General features: G+C 59.3%; 2 protein-coding genes across 9 annotated transcripts in view; one reads left to right on the forward strand and one right to left on the reverse strand.

Annotated features, from left to right (window-relative positions):
• The first annotated feature begins 4383 nt into the window (after positions 1 to 4383).
• Engase (endo-beta-N-acetylglucosaminidase) lies at positions 4384 to 13394 on the forward strand. Its single transcript, XM_090351313.1, has 14 exons — positions 4384 to 4522; positions 5746 to 5831; positions 5968 to 6169; positions 6659 to 6807; positions 7307 to 7464; positions 7830 to 7978; positions 8267 to 8432; positions 9241 to 9344; positions 9665 to 9773; positions 9907 to 10097; positions 10534 to 10682; positions 10999 to 11107; positions 11323 to 11437; positions 11569 to 13394. Exons 1-14 carry the CDS (start codon positions 4398 to 4400, stop codon positions 12001 to 12003), a joined length of 2247 nt encoding a protein of 748 aa, XP_090207439.1. The 5' UTR covers positions 4384 to 4397; the 3' UTR covers positions 12004 to 13394.
• Positions 13395 to 14575: 1181 nt separating this feature from the next.
• The window catches only part of Rbfox3 (RNA binding fox-1 homolog 3), a 139200-nt gene continuing 134381 nt past the window's right edge, over positions 14576 to 19394 (reverse strand). For 3 of the 8 annotated variants that reach the window (XM_090351315.1, XM_090351314.1, XM_090351320.1), the window contains exons 10-12: positions 18641 to 18702; positions 17818 to 17896; positions 15341 to 16188 (exon numbers count right to left, since the gene is read on the reverse strand). In XM_090351315.1, coding sequence (XP_090207441.1) covers positions 16144 to 16188; positions 17818 to 17896; positions 18641 to 18702 — 186 coding nt within the window. In that variant the 3' untranslated portion in view covers positions 15341 to 16143. Of the gene's footprint in view, positions 14925 to 15338; positions 16189 to 17817; positions 17897 to 18640; positions 18703 to 19394 lie in introns of those variants that run through there. The other 5 variants (XM_090351317.1, XM_090351321.1, XM_090351319.1 and 2 more) reach the window with 3 other exon arrangements.

Consider the following 19394-nt stretch of genomic DNA (forward strand, 5'->3'; position numbering starts at 1 on the left):
AAGACCCAGATTCCATTCCTCGGTACCACATACATAGACAAAAGCCGGAAGTGGTGCTGTGGCTCAAGTGGTAGAGCTCTAGCCTTGAGAAAGTCCAAGGACAGTGCTCAGGCCCTGAGCTCAAGCCCCAGGACTGGCAAAAAAAAAAAAAAAAAAAAAAAAAAAAGAATCCTCTAGTATCCCAGCCACTTGGGTAGAACTTGAAGCCACAGCATTGAAGTCACCAGCGCTCAGTGAATTGAGCTAGGAGTCATTTTAATAGCTGTGCAACGTCTCCTCTCTACCTTCAGGCTGGCAGAGGGCAGCCCCAGCTTTTGTGGGATACCCCCTTCCCTTTCCCCAGCTTCCTAGAGTCAATCTGTGTCTGAACGAGGTGTGAGTCTCCTAACAAATCCTGCTTTACTATCCTGCCCTAGACTCAGTCTTTTGCTTACTGGGGCAACAATCTAGCCTTAGACGTCATTCACGCCCAAGAACCTAGAAACATCTGAAAGCCACCCTCTAGTGGTAAATAGTGATGAGAGTGGAAGTCGTTCTCAAAGGGACAAAAGGGGACTCTCTCCACCCCCCCCCCCCATTGATCTGCTACCAGATCAATGTACAAATAAGGGGAAACCACCAGGCTTATGTCTGCAGCCCTCACTATTTGAGAAGCTGAGATCTGAGGGCTGAGGTCCAAGGCCAGCTGGGCAGAAAACTCTTTCATCCAATTAATCACCAAAAGCCACAAATGGAGCTGTGGCTCAAGTTGTAGAGTGCCAACCTTGAGTGCAAAATCTGAGGAGGAATGTGAGCCCCCTCAGACACAGAGTCAACAGCAACCGCCAATCAACAAAACCAGCCCACCAGCAAGTGACCCCAAGTGAACCAGACTCCCCCTTCCAGAAAGTAGAGAAAGGGCAGCAGTGCAAACCCAAAGACAACAAAAACAGGAGCTAGTGAAATAAAAACAATCAAAAAAGAACAAAATAAGGAGCTTGTTTTTGAAACGACTTGTGACATTGACAGACCTTTACCAAAAAACACCAAGAAAGAAGCAGGGGACACAAACAGCATCAGTGCCAGAGGGTACACAGGGGAGACAGGGTGGTGTTTCAAATAAAGAGATTGGGAAATATAATTAGGAACAACTTAATACCCCTAGAGTTGGAAACCTTGATGGAGGGGATACTTTTCAAGGAAAACATTTATTTGCAATGTTGGCCCGGAAAGAAAGAAAAATCTGAATAGATCAGTAACCCCAAAGCATATGTGTATTCAAAGCCCTACCTCCCAGAAGTCATGTGAAGAAAGACAAACCTGACAGCCATGGGCTGAAAGCAGAGGGCTCCGGGCCCATGACCTTGACTTGGGGACAGTTGTGTCAGGCAGGGGAAATAACGGCCCAGCTGCAGCATTGATGAGCTACCAATTGAACCAGGCCTCCTGTCTGACTTTTTACTGGTTAGTTGAAGACTAAGTCTTATTGTCTTTTCTGCCTGGGCTGGCTTTGAACCACAGGGCTTGTATCTCAGCCTCCTATGTATCTGGGATTCCAGGCATAAACACCACCTCGCACTGTTCAGGATCGCTAATCTCCCTAAGCAAGGCTGGACACCCTTGGCTACGAGCAAAGCCACCCTGCCAGGGATGCCCACATGGTTGGGGTCGTTTGGGCAGAGTGCCAGGGCAGGCAGAGGAGAACAGTGGCCCTGGCCCCATCCTCAAGTCTCCTCCCAAACCACGCTAAGAAGACAGAGATAGTTGACTCAAGAAGGTTAGCTGAGGAGTGTGTGCTCAGCTCGACTCCTGAACCCTTCTCTCAGACCAAGGTAAGAAAGCAACTAGTTTTCTCAAGGATGCTAGCTTAAGAGCTTATGTTCTTCTAGAAGAATGTCTGCTGTGTTAGAGAAGAAACTTACTTGACTCATCCCAGCTATGTACAAAGTTCACTGCCTTCCCTACTATATCATACTGGATGGTAAAATCTGCCTGGGAGATGAACTAGGCGCTTTTGTCATCTGAGATGAGTGCCTCTTGGTTTCCCTGTGATTCCTGAGACGGTCTTTGTACCTTTCTTTCTCATACCATGCCTGCGCTGTTGAAAGCAGCGCTGGATGACACAATGACCCACTTAGAATATCTCCAACCTGCAATGCGTTTATCAGAAGGAAACACCATTGTAGAGCAAGGCGTACCTGGGTCTACCTACATTCATTTTTTGTTAGATTAAACTATTGAAATAAATACCCAAGAAGTATTAGCTCAAGTCAGTCTGTTTCTCTCACAGAGGAACCAAGATTCAGCAACCCCAGTGTAATGCTGAACTCTCCCTCCCCCTCCCCCTCCCCCTCCCCCTCCCCCTCCCTGGAAGCTCCTTGGTCTCATAGACTGATATCGTTGTTCTCGTCCCCACCATCACATCACACACTTGCTGGCAGCCAGGGAGACCTGGAGGGAAAAGCGGACAAGTGCAAGTCATGGCCGCTTGTTCTCATGGCTTCTCTCAGCTCTTGGGGCTGTGCTGGGAATGCAAGACTTGTAGTCCTACTGGAGCTTGAACTCAGTGCTTGGGTGCTGTCCCTGTGCTTTTTGCTCAAGGCTGGTGCTCTATCATTTGAGTCATACCTCCACTTCTGGCTTTTTGCTGGCTGAGTCTCAAAGACTTTTCTAGCCAGGCTGGCTTTGAACTTTGATCCTCAGAGTGGCTCTGAGCCTCTGGAGTGGCTAGGATTAGGGGCAGGACCCACTGGTGCCCAGCTTCTTGACTTACTCTTCAGCAACCAAGACTGGGATCACCGGAAAGCTTTGTGTTACGACGCTCGTGCCTGGGCTCATAAAGCCCTGGCCAGGTGACCTCACAACCATTCTGCCTTTTCTTGTACTCTGAGCACAGGGGCCTGAGCCTGCTGACCTCGCCAACCTCTCAAAGTTGTCTTCAAAGGCCTGCAAAGAGCTCCCCAAGGGGTATCTCCTGCCAGCTCCGTCCCCCCAAGGATCACTCTCTTCTCATCCCAAGTGGCTCGTCCTTCCTGCCTGACTGCCCAGCCTGCAGCATAATCAGACTCTATGTTCAAAAGACCTCGGTCATTACTCCTACCCCTGGCATTTATGGAAGCGTGGGGCCTCATAAAGCTCAAAGTCTGCAACAATAATCAACAGGCCCAGTTAACTTGGCTTGGGTAGCATCTGAGGCCCGGCCCAGAAACTCCAGGCTGCACAGGGGAGCTGGGATTGGGAAGGAGAGGCCACCCTCTCTCACGTTCCCATCTCCTGGTCACTCAGGACACCGACTGTCATGTTTTCTGTGACTTCCATCTGTGCCCAGAGCTGCAGAGGTGCAGATGTGAACCTCTTGGCCCCACATGTGCCCTGAACATTTAGGGATGAACTTGGTGTGGCTCACAGGCGTGGGCATGTGGCAACAATGGGTGTCAGCGAGAAACTACTCATGCGCCACACACTGAGCGTCTGGCCACCATCCATTCCTGCTTTTCTTAGTCTTCCCTTATGTTGTAAGGAGCTCGGAGATGCAAAAAGTCTTGTCCAGCAGAGGTTTGGAGGCTGCTGCCCTATGGAAGGACAGTCTGTCTCCAGATACCCCATCTGAAGATCGGATGCTCTTCTTGAATCTCTTGTTAAGAGTAGAACACAATCCTTAGCACTTGTTGATACCGACATCAAAACAAGAAGCAGGGGTTTTGCTTTTCCTGAAAATGATCATTTAATGGGAGCTAGCAGGGCAGAGCATTGCCAGTCTGGGAGTGGCTTTCTGAACGGGTGTCCCCTCTGAACTGCGTCGTTAGGAGGCGTTCAGTAGGTGTAAGTGGGAGGTGGGTGTCCACCTGGGAAGAACAGAACTGGCCACGGCGCCGAGGACGTTAGGGGTGGACATTCCCCTTGCCCACTGGTAGCCCCTGGGCAGTCGTGGTCTCACTTCACCCTTTGCTGGCTTCTACTGACTTCTTGACAGAGCTCCAAGCAGGTGGTTTTGGCTCTCTGGGATGAACTTCAAATTGCTAGAAAAAGAGTTGGTTGAGGATGGAGCTTGAGGAAGCAGTTGGGGGTCTTTGGAGACAACTCCAGGGACGCTGGACTCAGAACCCACCCAGGCTCCGCCCCCTGCCCCGGCCCCGCCCCCTGCCCCGGCCCCGCCCCGCGCCCCGGCCCCGCCCCTCCCTGCAGAGCCCAGTCAGAGCTCTCCTCCAAGCCCCGCCCCCAGGCTCCGCCCCCACAATGCCTCCCTATAAAGTCCCGTCCTGCTCGTCCCGCACCCGGACGAGGCCAATCCGGGCCGGGCCACTGCGCCGCGCACTCCCTATTGGCCGAGGACGGAGGCAGGGGGCGGGCCCAGGCCTGCAATTGGCTCTCGAAGCCGGAGACGAGGAGCCCCGAGCGGCGGGCGGGCTGGGACTGTCATGGAGGCCCCGGCAGTGCAGACCCGGGCGGCTGCGCGGCGGCAACGGCAGGGACTGGCGACCCCGGCGGGCGGGACGCAGGAGGGGCCGGAGCGGCGGCCGAAGAGGCGGCGGCCGGGACACAGGTGGGTCGGGCGGCGGGGGTCCCGGCCCCCCCCGAGGGGCTGGCCGCGGGGCCGGGCGCCGCTCCCTCGCCGTCGGGGACGCGTGTCCGCCCGGGAGTCCCCGGCCCGCAGCCTCCCGGAGGCCAGGTCAAGCGCGCCGACTGGCCGCCGCCAAACCCCAGGCAGCGGGCCGGCTAGGCGGCTCCGGCGGCGACGCGGTGGGATCTGGCCGAGCAGGAAGGGGGTCAGCGGCCGGGAGCGGGCCCGGCGCCCGCTCTGCCCGGGGCAGCGCTCCACGCCCCCCGCTCCTCCTCCAGCTCCCAGCCCGGCCGGGTCCTGACCCGGCGCTGGGCTCCCGCCCGGCGGGCAGGCCTGGTGTTGGAAGGAGCAGCCCCAGGCAGTGGAAGGCTTCGGGAATGCCAGCTTCCATTTCTCTGGTCCCCATGGCAGCTTTCTTCTCACGACTTGGAAAATAGTAACGGCAAAAACTGCTGTTCAGCTGGGTGCTGGTGGCTCATACTTACCACCCTGGCGACTGAAGATGCCGAGATCGGGAGGAGCCCGGTCCAGACCACCGTAGAAAACATCCAGAATACTGTCTCTAGTTACCCAGCAAAAAGCCAGGCTGAAGGGGCGGCTCAAGCCATAGAGCACCCACGAAGCAAGCAAGCTGGCTGAGATACAGGCCCTGAGTTTAAACCCCAGTAATATAAAATAAATAACCAGCACACACACACACACACACACACGCACAAAGGTTGGAAGTGTGGCTCAGCAGTACAGCCCTGCCTCACAAATGTGAGGCCCTGAGTTCAAAACAAATCAAAATCTAAACCTGTTGGATCTAATGTACCAAAGGTACCCTTTCCTTCTGTATATCCATCCACAAACACTGAGTAGTTCCTCACTGTTTTATGAAATACCCTGCTCTTTCAGAACCTGACACCTTGTTTGTCGGTAGTCCTTGCCTCTTGACTGAGCCAAGCTCATGTAGTCGTGAAGTGTTTGGAGTCTTCCGTGTGGGGTTGGGCTCTTCAGGGGGGGAAGATGTTTGTTGATGGTCGTGGTGGTGCCCAGAGAGAAGCTGAGCCCGGGTTCCTGACAGAGGGGACTTGAAGGGTCAGCAGCTGTGCTCTCAGGTTCCGTACCAGCTCCAGCACTGGCTTGTTTTATGACTTAATGTCTTGTCCAGGAGACACCTAGCCATTTGCTTCCTTTTATTGAATACAAGTTCCTTTGCTTAGAATTAAAGAAAACCAGGAAGAAGAAGCGGCAGCAGCAGAAGCAGTCTTTCGGGAAGTGGTCAGTTTCTCCTCAGATCCTTTACCAGGTGAGATAACCAGGTATTACCAGGTACTCTCAGTCTCCTGCTTGGGGTGGCCCCCAGCAACCCCCCCCCATCACTGTCACAGTGGTTCCACAAGTCCCCCATTCTGCGATTTCTCACCTTTCCCTCCTTGGACCAGATAGATATTATGACAAGAACACCACCAAGCCTATCAGTTTTTACTTGTCCTCCTTGGAGGAGCTCCTGGCCTGGACCCCCCTCATGGAGGACAGCTTCAACGTGGCCCTGGAGCCTCTGCAGCACCGCCAGCCCCCGCTGCGCAGCCCCAGGCCCCGGACCCTGCTGTGCCACGACATGATGGGCGGGTACCTGGAGGACAGGTGAGCGCACACAGACCATGTCTTACCGCAGGGGGTCCTGTGGTGGGGAGCGGTTGGGGGTGGCCCCGTGCAGTAGAAAGACTCGGGGCCAGGGCCTCGGTTTTGGTCCTCAGGCCTAGTCAGGCTTTGTCTATTAGGGACGTGGTGGGACGGGGTTGTCTGTTTCTTCAGCTGCCCAGTCATCTGGTTGGTCCCGCTGCCTCAGCTTCCGATCTGGTGGGGGTGGGGAAGATGTGAGCTAGGAAGCCACTGGCCTCTGGCTTTGTCTGGGTGTCTCTTCCCCTTTACCTCCTCCCACACCAGCTCAGAGAGATCAGAACGCTCAGTTCCTGCGGAGCAGCGGCTGTGCTAATGCCCAGAGGAAAGGCGCTCCCTCCTGACCGCTCCAGGCAGGAGAAGCAGCTTGTTCTTACTTCCCGCTCCACCTGCCCGTGACCGGAACTCCTCTTCCCCTGTGGTCTCTGAGTCCTCGCTCTGCCTCTCCCCCAGGTTCATCCAGGGAGCCGAGGTGGAGACCCCCTATTCCTTCTACCACTGGCAGTACATCGACATCTTCGTGTACTTCAGCCATCACACGGTCACCATCCCTCCGGTGGGCTGGACCAATGCTGCCCACAGACACGGCGTCAGCGTGCTGGGTAAGAGCCAGGCTGTCACACACCTGAGGACCTCCAGGGAGAGGAGGGGAGGGGGCAGCGCCTGGTGCGGAGCTGTCTGCAGGGTGTGGGACATGAGCTCACTCTTCCTGGAGAGAAGCCACAGTCACTCACGGTGGAAGCTGTGAGGCTGGGCTGTGTCTCAGTGGCTGCTCATGCGCATTCACACACACACATGCACACGCACACAGTCAGACAGGTAAGCAAACCCAACAGTCAGCGTTCTGCTCAGGGCCCTTGGCCACTTAGCTGGAGAGTGGAGGATCAGTCTGCCGACCGCGGGTCAGTCAGTCCCTCTACATTCCCAACAGTCACCACTGAGTTGATGGGACCCACTGCAGGGCCACCCAGCATGTCCCACTCCTGGGCAACTGAGGCGGGACCAAGAATCGGAAAGCTTGACATGAGTCTGACGCTGCAGGGGGAGGAAGCACGCTGGCTGGAAGCCTCTTGTCTCACCTGGCCCTCTCCTGCCTCGCAGGGACTTTCATCACCGAGTGGAAGGAGGGAGGGAGGCTCTGCGAAGCCTTCCTGGCCGGGGACCCGCGCTCCTACCAGGCCGTGGCTGACCAGCTGGTTCAGATGGCTCAGTTCTTTCGCTTTGATGGCTGGCTGATCAACATTGAGAACCCGCTGAGTGTGAGCAGCCCTTGTGCACACTCTGAAGCCCAGCTCCCTCACCCACTCAGGCCTCTGCTCAGAGCTGGCTCGGCCCCACTCTCCCTGCTCCGCTCTTTCCTCACCTTCGTCTGCTCTGGGCTTGGCGTGGCTTCTTTTCCACAGCCCTCCTCCACTTGCAGTTGATGTTCTCTTTTCCTCACTTCTGGGCTGAATCTTTTCTTTCCAGCCTGACAGGAGAGGCTCTGGCTGCCCCTCCTCTTGCTGGCTGTGGGATTGGCGGGGCTTTGGTGGGGGTTTGTCTTGTGTCCTGTGCACTCTGGGTGGTTTCTCCTGGCTCACATGCCCGCCTTGCTGAGGGCCTGATTCTCTTTCCGGTCCTGCAGCCGGCCGCTGTGGGGAACACGCCTCCTTTCCTCCAGTACCTGACCTCCCAGCTCCATCGGCAGGTCCCCGGGGGCCTGGTGCTGTGGTATGACAGCGTGGTGCGGAGCGGACAGCTCAAATGGCAGGATGAGCTCAATGAGCACAATCAGTGAGTGCTCGGGCCGGCTGAGCGGACGGCCCAGTCCCTCTCACAGGACAGTCCGTGCTGGCTGCTTCGGGTAGTCAGAGGGCGAGGGGGGAGGTCTGGCCTTTCTGCTTTCCTCTCGGGGGTAGAGAAATGAGCACCGTGCCTCGGGCTGCAGCTCAGCTTCCGCGCTGCCTCTGCGCTCTGGAAGAACCACGCTCCAGCCTCCGGCAGCCCTGGTCTGTACTGCTCAGTGATGAGCCGCCCCATCCTGCGGGCCCGGGGCCTCAGTGGGTCTCTGCCAACCCCCAGGGTCTTCTTCGATGCCTGTGATGGCTTCTTCACCAACTACAACTGGCAAGAGGAGCACCTGGAGCGGATGCTGGCACTGGTGGGGGAGCGCCTGGCCGACGTGTACGTGGGCGTGGATGTGTTCGCCAGGGGGAACGTGGTTGGAGGCCGATTTGACACAGATAAGGTGAGTGTCAGCTGTGGGCAGAGCTCGGGGGCAGTGGCTGCATGGCCTCGGTGGTCTCCTTTCCCGGCGGGCCTTCCACTGCCCCTCGAGCTCTGCTCAGCGTGGAGGGCAGAGGAGCTGCATGCCCCGCTCTGAGTCCAAGCTGTGTCCTAACTAGGCCTCGCTTCCAGCCATTTCTTCAGGGCTCTGTGTGTTCATGGCAGAGGCTGCTTGTCTCACTCTCCAGCCCAGGCTAGCGAGGGAAGGCTGGAGAGGGGCAGCACTGCAGCTCAAGGGTTGAGGACCAAGGAGGCGACTTCATGGGAGCCTGTGGGGGCGAGGGCGTTCCCTGGCCTGTTGGTCCAGCAGCGAGGAAGGACGGTGCAAGCCACCTGCCTGAAGAAAGAGCAGGGGCTTGTGTCAGCCATGGGTTCTGCCCCTGCCCCATCCCCTCTTGCCCCCATCCTGTCCCTGCCCTGTCCCCTCCTGTCCCTGCCCTGCCCTGCCCCTGTCCTGTCCCCACCCTGTCCCTGCCCCTGGCTCTTAGTCTTAAGGATGTGCCCGCTGGTGAGGGAGAGCAGTGACTAGAGATGGTCTTTGCCCTCTGTGACTCCAGTGCAGCAGTGAGGTGTGTGAGGGAGGAGGTGAACCGCCCCCCTCCCCCGCCTTGCTCCCAGGGAGCTGTCCAGAGCCTTCCTGTCTGTCTGGCCTGCAGAATGACTGGAGGAGGAATGTGGATAGCTCCCTGCTTTCCCCGGCTGCCAGAGACCGGCAGGCGCTGCGTTGGGCTGCCTGGACTCTGGGCCTCTCTGCAACTTGTGTCTCCTAGTCTCTGGAACGGATCCGGAAGCATGGCTTCTCCGCAGCTCTGTTTGCCCCCGGCTGGGTGTACGAGTGTCTGGAGAAGAGGGATTTCTTCCAGAATCAGGACAAGTGAGGCCACCATCCTAGGCCTTTGCCTGGCTTTGAAGGAGGAGGGGGGCATCTCAGTGCTGTCCTCAGGGTCCAGCAGCTGCTCCCGCTCTGCCCTGAGCAGGGCCCCTCCCGGAATGTGGGCCATGGGGTGGTGATACACGGGAGGGTGGAGGCCTGTGGGCGGGGAGAGCAGGGCTGGGGGCCCCAGGTGCCCCTGCCGCTTGTGTCTCTGGCCTCTTGGTGGCCTTGGAGGGCGAGGGGAACCTGGAGTGGTGAACATGAGTCTGAGGGGTGCTGTCACTCACTGAGTGTATTTCCCCCCCCCATGTCTCTGGAAGATTTTGGGGCCTTCTGGAACGCTACCTTCCCACACACAGCATCTGTTCCCTGCCCTTTGTCACCTCCTTCTGCCTAGGCCTGGGGAAGAGGAGAGTCTGCTATGGCAAGGTGTGTGGTCCTCTGGCTTCAGCTGGATGGGTGAGAGGGGCTGTGGGGGAGCCATGGTGGGCGCACCTGCTCTGGCTCTGGAGCCTCTGCAGGAGGCCCACCCCTCTGTCTTCCCATACGCCCCTTCCCTCAGGAGCAGGGGGTGGGCGCCTGGTACCACCCAAGCGCCCAGGAGGTGCAGCCCCTCTTTGGTGAACACCAGCTGGCTGGGCACAGCCAGGGTTGGGTGACGACGCAGTGCTGCCTGGCCGACGCCTGGCACGGGGGCAGCTCCCTGCTCATCCGGGGGGTCATCCCACCCGAGGCTGGCGGCGTGGCCGTGAGGTGGGTGAGTGACCGGGCGGGGTGTGTGGCCCCCGGGCTCTCCTGCCCTCTGGCCGTCACTGTGGTGGGCAGTGGTGCAGAGGAGTCCGTGACAGTGACAGAGGACGGAGGACAGGGGCAGAGACAGGAGGGGGTCCAGGACAGAGGACAGATGCACAAACCATGAAGCACCCCCAGCCCTGCCCAGGAGTCCATGCGGCAGTGTCAGCTCCTGGCACATGATGTGGAGCAGCACGTGTCTAGGGCTGTCACCTTGTAGACTGAGGTGTCCCCTCCTCAGCCCCAGGAGTCAGCCCGTGGGACAGGGCCGTGTTTGGGAATGTGGGCTCCCCGGCGGCCCAGGCCTGGGTGTGGGGCCTGGCCGGGAGGCTGGGAGCCCCGTGGAACCAGCGCAGCTCCTCCTCTGCCGAGGCCCACGTGTGTGTTTCTTTTCCAGGTTGTTTTCCCTGCAGGTCCCGGTGCCACCCAAGATTTTCCTGTCCCTGGTGTATAAGCTCGAGGGGCCTTCAGACGTCAAGGTAGCCCTGGAACTTACCACGGGGGACACTGGCGGATGTGCCATCGACAACATCTCTGTGCTGAGTGGTGAGGGGCTGGAGGGAGAATCCGGGGGTTCAGGCCATGGGGAAGGAGGGGAGCTGGCATGGATAGGTCAGGCAAATCCTGCCTTCCATGGAGTCGGGGCAGCTTGAGGACTTCTTGCTCAGCCAGCCTCGTGACCCTACTGGGCATCTGGCTGTGGGTGGGAGAGGGAGACTGGCCAGTCCAGACCCTGTTCTGTCTTCCTGGCGGTCCTCAAGGCATCGGCAGCCCAGGCTCCCACCGGGACGCGGGGTTCTCCCCACTTCCTTCCCCTGCATTCCCCTGAGAGTCTCCTTTCTCAAACCTGTTTCTTCCTCAGCGGAGACTGGCTCAAGACACAGCCCCCAGCCCCTCCGGGTACCCCCCACCAAGCTGGCCAGATGGGTGGGACGCTGTGGCCAGCCGCTCAGCGGGGGCTGGATCCAGCGGTGAGTCCCTCTCCCCGGCAGGTCCCAGGAGAGGAGGGCCACGCAGTAGGGGTGCTTGAGGTGTACTAGAAGGACGGCATGGAGAGGCTGTAGCCTTCCAGGTCTGGATCAGCTCTGAGACGGAAGCCCAACCCAAGCCACTCCCAGGAGCACGCGAGGGCCTGCCCTGGCCTGGCCCCCCCAGAGCGCATGCTCATGCCTTGGTGTCTCCCCAGCTGCTATGTGCTGAGCCTGCGCCAATGCCTGCTGCAGGACCTCTTTGTGAGCTTCTCCCGACCACGGGGCGGCCAGGAGGAGGAGAGCTTCACCTGTCGCCTAGGGGAGATCCAGGTGTGTATCCTTGCGTGGAGGGAGGCGGAGGCTGGAGAGGGTGGGCCGGCCCGGGATGGGGAGGAGGGGGTGTAAGGGCCAGACCCCACCCCCCACCCCTCAAGCTGTGTGAGCCTTCTCTCTCCTGCCAGGTGGTCGATGCTGACAGCCTGCTGGCCCCTCTGCCCCAGGTGCAGGATGTAACCGTCTCACAGGTCCGCTGGCTGCCCCTGGCCCCCGGCCCCGAGGGCCTCCTGGCTGGGCTCCGGCTCAGCTGCACCCTGCACTGGTCCTACCCCCTACGCCAAGTCCGGGGCTTCCGAGTCCACTGGTGGCAGAGGATGAGAGGGGCTTCTCCCAACAGGGGTCCCCCCGGCCCAGAGAAGCCCATGTTCCTGGGCCTGGCCTTTGCTAACCAGTACCGGGTGGTGGACTTGCCCGTGGCGGCTGCAGGCCCTGGCCAGGATGGCCAGGTGGAGTTCGTGGTGGAGCCTGTCCCCAGGGAAGGCTTTGTGGTGCCGCAGGCCGAATGGGGTCGGGCCGCCCTGGTCTACTCTGCCCCCGAGGCCAGGGGCCTCAGTGCATAGCGCCTCCCCACCCCAGCCATGCAAGGTCCCTGCCAGCTAGAGCTGGGTCTCCAGAAACCCAATCTCCAGGCCTTGCCGGTGGCTTTCTGTGTGGGTCATAGGAGGCGGGCTTATGGTGCTCGTTCTAGAGTGACAGGCGACCGCTGCCCACCTTTTCCACGTTGTGCACTTCCCAGGGGAAAGGACAGGGCGTGCAGGGGCTTCCTGGAGGGTACCAGGAAAGACACTTAGTGCTGGACTGGACGAAGCCTTTTAGTCTCACAGAGTGAACATTTAGAAACAAGTCGTTCCCAAGCAGGCCAGAGGACACTGAGCAGATGCAGTCCTCAGGGACAAGGACAGCGCCAGGGTAGCCAGGGGATCAGGAGCCCAGCTAAGCAGACTGGGGCATCCTGGCTCCCTGGTGCAGGGTGTGCCTGCCCGTGCCTGGCGGCTTTGGCGTCCTCCCCTCCTCCGCTGCTTACCTTCTGCGCAGGCTCACAGAGATTACTGGAGCCCTTCCTCCTGCCTCCCCCTGCCCTAGGAGGCCCTGCCGAGCTCTGGGTGGTATGGAGCCCCTGCGGTGGGTCCCTGGGCCTCCAGCACCCCTTCCCTCTTAGTGCCAGTTGGGGTCTGAGGTGATCTCGGGCAGGACGAAAGGCTGGGGTGGGGTCTGGCCTCAGGGTCACACAGGCTCAGCCCTCCAGTCCACTTCCTGTGCCCCCAGGGGTGCTGACCCCATTCGGAAGTCACCTGCTGGGGTTAGTTCATGGAAGGAGCATTGTAGGAAGGGGACAGGCTGCCAGGTGCTAGGACAGCCGCGTGCAGGGGTGGGTGGGCTGGGTTTTCCTGAGAGAGCCTCGTGCCCAGCCTGGAGCCCAGGTTCTCCACAGGGCTCAGCTCCTACCATCCCCTGCTTTCTTCCAGCTTGGTAACCTGGGTTGGGGACAACCCACGACAGTGGGCAGGCCTGCCTCTGCCGGCTGCTGACCGCGGGGGCCAGGCCCCAGCTCCTGCAGGCCTGGGGTGGCCAGCGGCTGCTCTTTGGTGGCAGTCACCACACAAGCCAACTTCTCTGCTGTTTCCAAGCTTTGGCTTTCCTGCCAAACCTGCTCCAGGGTACCAAGTCTCCCAGGCTGAGCCCGGGGCAGGGCCTGGCATTCGTGCCCACTTCCTTTGTTCCAAATACTTTCTGCAGAGGAGGGAAGGTGTATAGTGGCAATTATTTCCTCACAGTCTGGTGATCAAGCAGTTAGAAGGAAAGGGGCCTAGTAGAGCGTGGCGTGCGGCGGAGCAGGGCCTGGTCCCGGAGGTGCAGGCTCCTGTGCGGGGGAAATGAATCTGCAAGTGTTTAAACCTGCACCCCTCTGCTGGGTGTGATTACTCTGAAATAAATGACCCAACGTGGTGAAAATGAGAACCTGAGTCTTGGTGAGTTGTGGCCAGCAGCCCCACCCCTGACCCCACAGTCCCTAGGTGCTTAGTTTGGGTCCTTGCCACTTTCCTTGGGGCTCAGCTCACTCCCCTCCCCCCCCCAACTCAGCCACTCTCCCTTCTGAGCTGCAGCCTTATCCACCTCCCAGGGGTGGGGGCTCAGAACCCCGGGGCTGCCCACCCAGACCGTGTGCCCTACCTGGGGCCTCAGGGCGCCCAACCCTCTGCCTGGAGCTGTCAAATCGGAAAGAGCATTCCTGGCTTGAAGAAAGAAATCTTTATTAATAATCTTAATAATAAGAGTACTGTGGATTTGAATGATCACACCTTGGAAGCATACGGAATGGTAAGAAAGGAAGCCTGTGGCTCGGCTGCAGTCCTGGGTGGGGACGGGCGAGGGGTCTGCGCTGCTGCAGGAACAGGGTCTGCCACAGCAGAAGGCGAGGGGCTCTGTACAGAGGACAGAGCCGGAGGCAGGCGCGGGGCTGTATACCCGGGAGTAGAAAAGGGGGGTTCCATTTCGAGAGCTTCAGTAGCTGATGCTGAATATAAAGTGAGGTGTGTTTTTTTAGTTTGAAGGTTCATGAGACAGCAGAGCCGTGTCGGGAGCCCATGGTTTCATGGAGTTTTTGCTACAGCCACCCCTGCCTTGCTGGGGCCCCTGCTCTCCCCATGCCCTAGGGGCCAGCCACTGACCAGTGGGACTCCCACACCCGTCCAGGGCACAGCCGGCCTCCCCTCCCCCTCCTTTGCTCTTCCTGTGGCCATCCACAGCCCCGCACCACAACTCCCGACCTCGAGGTCCTGCTGGGTGCGGCCTGTCCACTGCCCACTCTGCTCTCCGCCGGCTTCCAGCAGGCAGCGGCCGGCCGGCCTTCAGCCCCACAGCTCCACGGGGCCTCCTCTGGGAAGGAAGATGGTGGCTACAGACAAGTCCACCGGTCCACGGAGGTGGCATGGCGGGTCCCACTTGGCAGGCTTCCTTTCTCTCTCTCACGTAGGGGGCGCAGGGCAGAGGGTGCCTGGTATTCTGGAGCTGCATCAGCCCTTTGCACTGGGGGACCCCAGGGCTGCTGGTTGGGTGGCCAAGGGCACGACAGAGCCCTGGGGTCAAGGCCCCTCCCCACTCCCAATCCCTCCAGGGCATGAGGAGCCATGGCTGCTCCGCCTTCCTCCTGCTCAGCCGGGCTGCTGGCCCTGAGTCCTGGGAGTGGGAGGGGAAGGAAGACTGGATAGAAAGTGGAGCCTCGGCGGCCGTGCTTCCAGGCCCGTCCCCTGCGTGTCTTCCACGCGCCCCTGCGGGTCACGGTCTGTCGGTGTGGCCGGTGCCGGGCGGTTGGATGCCTCTTGTTTGGTTATTTTTGTTGTTGTTGTTGCTTGGATCTTTACCATCTTTTTTTTTGTTTTGTTTTTTTGTTTTTTTGTGTGTGATTTTTTTTGTTTTTGTTTTTTTGTTTTGTTTTGTTTTTGCCCTTCATGGTCCGAGAAGGAATCGGTGGAAGGTTTCACTACAAAGAAACAGAAAGGCAGGACTTGCAGTGTCTCAGGAGCAGCTGCAGGGTGGGGGAGGGAGCTGGCATGACCATAGGCCCCCGCCCCAGGCTTCTGGGACCCCACCATCTGCTGCAGCTAGGCCTCCAGCCAAGCCCTCTTCTGGGCTGGACACGACCATGGAGGGAGACCCACAGTCTTGATGCTGGCGGGGGGGTGTGGCCAGATGACCAGACAGGGCAGTGGACAGGGCATGGTGAGTAGGGGCCGGGGCCTGCTCAGGCTGAGAGGAGAGGGGGCACACCCCTGTGTGACAGCCTTGCTCTCTGACCCCCCCACCCCCACCCCAGAGTGGGTGGCTCCTCTCCCATGTGTGCTCTGGGCCCAACACTTGGGGCAGATATCGCCTGACCTGGCCCTCCCCCGACTTGGCCCTCGCCCCCGCCTCTCCCCTGGCTGTCCAGTTCCTGCTTCCTCTGCCTCTGGGGCTGTGTGAAGGAGTGCTGGCCGGGCTTCCAGAGGCCACAGAGCTGGCACACCCTTCAGTTTTGGGGAGGCGGAGGAAGGCCCCACCACTTCACTCCCATTTGCTAGAGGGGACGTTGGTATAAAGGCACCTGGGGTGAGACACAGCCTTCCACACTCCCAATTCTCACATGACCCCCCCCACCGCAGTTTGTACATCAAGCAGCATGTTTGTGACAATCAGGGCAGGAAAAATTGTCAATAAAATTTAATCGGCAATAGCGGCTTTGGCTGAGTAGGGGCTAGGAGGGTTGAGGTGGCTACTGGGATTCCTGGAGAAGGGCAGACAGGAGCCTGTCCAGGAAAGGAAACACTCTGACCAGAGCCGAACCCTGGCTGCCTGCTTTAATCGCTGAGCACTGAGGTGGCTGGGCCAGCAGGGGCTGGGAGGGAGCCCTGGGCCGCTGGGCAGGCATCTGGGGAGCTCCAGGGGCCTGTCCTGCCCTCCCAGCCTGGCCCCGCTGTGTGTATACCATACCTGAAGACATCAACACAGTCAAGATAGGAAAGCAACGTTCAGACAGACAGGAAAAACCAGAGTCAAAGACACAAACAGCGTCGGGGTGGGGTGGAGGTAAAAAAAAATCTATGGATTTAGTCGCAGAGGGTCAGGGGTGCACTGTCCTCCCGGTGGCTGGGCCTGGTGTTTGGGCTGTAGGGTGTGGTTTGGAATAGGCAGTAGTGTGAATGCTGTTAGGGGCGGGTCTCTTGCTAGTAGGGGGTGAACCGGCTGTACCCTCCTCGGCAGAGGCTAGCCTGCAACATCAAAGATGAAAAACAGCCAATCAGTACCGCCTTTGGGTAGGGGAGGAGAAAAAGCAAAAAGAAAAAGGGAAAGAAGGAAAAACAAAAAGAAAAGAAATGGCTAAATCCCGCTTTCTTTTCCCCTTCTAGAAGTTTCCTTTGGGAAGCATGGGCCTTGGTTGTCGTGGCAGTGGGGAGGGGCAGCGTGTAGTAGTGGGAGTCTGGGGGGGGGGTGTCGGGGCCATCGTCCAACAGTGCTCCCGGCATGTAAGCTTTTGTGCCATCTCTGGCCACTTCTCAGGACTCCGCTGGCCCCTCATGGCGGAGGGAGTCTCAGCGTGAGCCCCTTCTCATCCTGGGGATGTTGACAGGGCTCTCTGGGGCCACTCCTCCCCAAGGGGGACACTTCCTGTAGCCCACCGTGTGTTCCTGAGGCCACGAGGGGCCTCCTGGGACCAGCTGTGTGTGTGGTGTCCCTCGGGGGAGTGCCTGGTGCTCTGCCCGTGCCCACCGCAGGGCCGCTCCCCAGCGGGCACCACAGGCGCTTCCCGTCCCACCTGCCAGCTTTGCCAGAAAAGGGGAAAAGATGAAAAATGCAAGAGAAGAAAAAGCTAGGGAGAAAAACAGGAATGAGTGCTCTTGGCTCAGTAGCTGTGTGGCAGGCGGGACGCCCAGGGGCCTCTGGCCTCGGGCCCTGGCCTTGGCCCCTCCTCTAGAGGGTATGCCACCCTTCTGAGCCAGAGCCTCTTCCCCATGGCCTCCACAGTTCCGAGCCTGCTCGGGACATCTGAGGCTTGTTAAAAATTAAAAGCATAAAAATAAAGAAGACAAGATGATGAGGGAATAATCAAAACCAAGGGAGGTGGAAAAAAAGTCCACATGGCCTCCTTACTGTCCCCCAAAATGTTTTCATCTTTGATGCTGGATGCCAAGCTAGCTAAAAACAGACACTGACACCCTTGCGGGTAGGAGCAGGTACAAGGGGTGTTCATTAGCTGCAGGTCTGGGGTACAGAGGGGCTGGGCTGTATGTGTCCAAAGCCAGTCTCACACACACACACACACACACACACACACACACACACACACACACACACACACACACACACGCCAGCCTGCACACTCTGGCAGCAAAGGCCTCCCCCCCCCCCCACTGTCCCCTTCTTTCTTGTAGCAGCAGGACAGGGCCACTGGGGAGATGCCTCCTACCCCACACCAAGGATGCCAGGATGAGGGGTATGGAGAGAAGCAATGGGGACCCCCTGGTCCTCTCTCCACGTGAAAATAGAGGGTGGGGGTCTTGGATGAGACACAGCACAGGAGGGGATTGGGGTAGACCTGCTGGATCTACAGAGCTGCGCAGCTTGGGGACAGGGCTTTCCTCTAGTACCTTGGGGCTTCTCGGGGGCGGGAAGGGCTTGGGTAGGACTCTGGCATGGGCTCAGAAGATGGGGGTCCCATGGGGGTGCTTCTCAGATAGTGTGGCTCATCACCTGGTCAAAGTCCCCCCCCCCCCCGGCTACTGCACACATCCACCAGGCTTCCCCAGGCCTCAGGAAGAGGCCCCCTCTCTCCCCGCGGCTGTCCTGCCTCCCTGGCTCTTTATCACGGCGCCCAGGGCTGGGCACCCCCGCCTCCTTACCATGGTTCCGATGCTGTAGGTGGCTGCGGGGCCGATGGTGTGGTGGTAGGGGTCAGCGGCGGCGTACACTCGGCCGTAACTGCAGGGAGAGCGGGGAGGGAGGGCGCAGGCGGGTGAGGGCCAGCCGGCCTCCTGCCCCTCCCAGATCACCCCAGCAGGCCGCTGGGGACCTCCTTCCCCCACCAGGTCCTCCTGCACAGTCTGTCCGTCCTTCCTGGAAGTTTCTGGAACCCTAGGGGTCACCCTTTCAGCACACCCAGCATAGAGGGCAGCAGGTCCTGCTCACTATTGCATGGACACCTTTACCAAACCACTTGGGGGCGGGGACTCCATTCACAGAAGGGCAAAGCTCAGGACCTTGAAGGGGGGAGGAATGCTGCCATCACTGCCGGGAAGGTGGCCCTGTGGATGAGGGGACCATGCAGAGGGCCTACAGCAAGGCCCAGAAGGGTAGGGGAAACAGCCAGCCACACGGCCTTCCGCCAGGCCCTGGGAGGGAGGGCCGAGCCCGGGCCACATACTCTGCCCACCCTACGGGAGGAAGGGGCAGTCTTTCCTTCTCAGAGCTGGGGGTTTCAATCCTGAGAGTGGAGGTCAAGCTGAGGCTTGGCTCTTCTATGGACCACTGCCCACTGTGCAAGCCGGGAATGACTGAAGCTGGACTTGTGGGCCCCGGGGTCTCAGCTGCACTTGGACCTGCACACACCAGGCCCAGGAAGCCCTGGGTGGTGGACAAAACTGCCTGTCTCCACGTCCAGCCCTCGGGGGACCCTGGACCAGCTCCCCACCAAGGTCCCGGCCTGGCCTGTGGTCCCAGCCTCACCTGTCGCTGTAAGCGGCGGCGGCGGCTGTGGGCTGAGCATATCTGTAGGCTGCATAGCCTCCCTGCAGAGTGGGTGGGGAGGAGAGATGGCACAGACGACTCAGGGGCGCTCACCCAGGGGGGGCAGACATAGGCAAGGTTCAGGTGCAGCCTGACCTGGGCACCAGGCTTCACATCATTCATTCACTTAGTCATTCATTCATGGGTCCCATAACCATTTGTGCACCTGGCACACACGAGTGGGTACCAATTCTACCTCTGCCTGTGCGCTGGCACACAACCGATGCCCAAAGACCTGCCAATTGGTCAGCAACTCCTGACCGGCAAGGAGAACCCTTAGGAAATTCTGGACACGGGAAGGGATGAGGCCAGACGGCTTCTCAGGCACCCGAGATGATGTCTTGGCCCCGGATTAGAGGGGGGTAGCTGAATTTCAGGTGACTGTCCAGACCTCGGGATGGCCAGCGGGGCGGTTAACGAGGGCTCTGAGCCATGGGGCACGATACGTGCTGACCCTCTCTGCAGGGCAGAACCACAGGTACCACAGGCACTTTGGGGTCTGCCTCTGGTTGCTCTCGGGCCTCTCCCTGGACACGGGCATCTTAGGCCTCCATTCCAGGGTGGTTGGGAGCGTGGGAGAGGTTCCACTGCCCACATCACAGACCCACTGGGAGATGCATTCAGCAGCCCCTCGATGAGCACAGGTATTCCAGGCCGGGCCGTGCTGGGGTCTCAGCGGGCATGCTCTGTCTGT

This window comes from Megascapheus bottae, chromosome 17 (assembly GCF_031878675.1).
Source record: "Megascapheus bottae isolate mThoBot1 chromosome 17, mThoBot2.hap1, whole genome shotgun sequence".
NCBI classification, from domain to species: domain Eukaryota; kingdom Metazoa; phylum Chordata; class Mammalia; order Rodentia; family Geomyidae; genus Megascapheus; species Megascapheus bottae.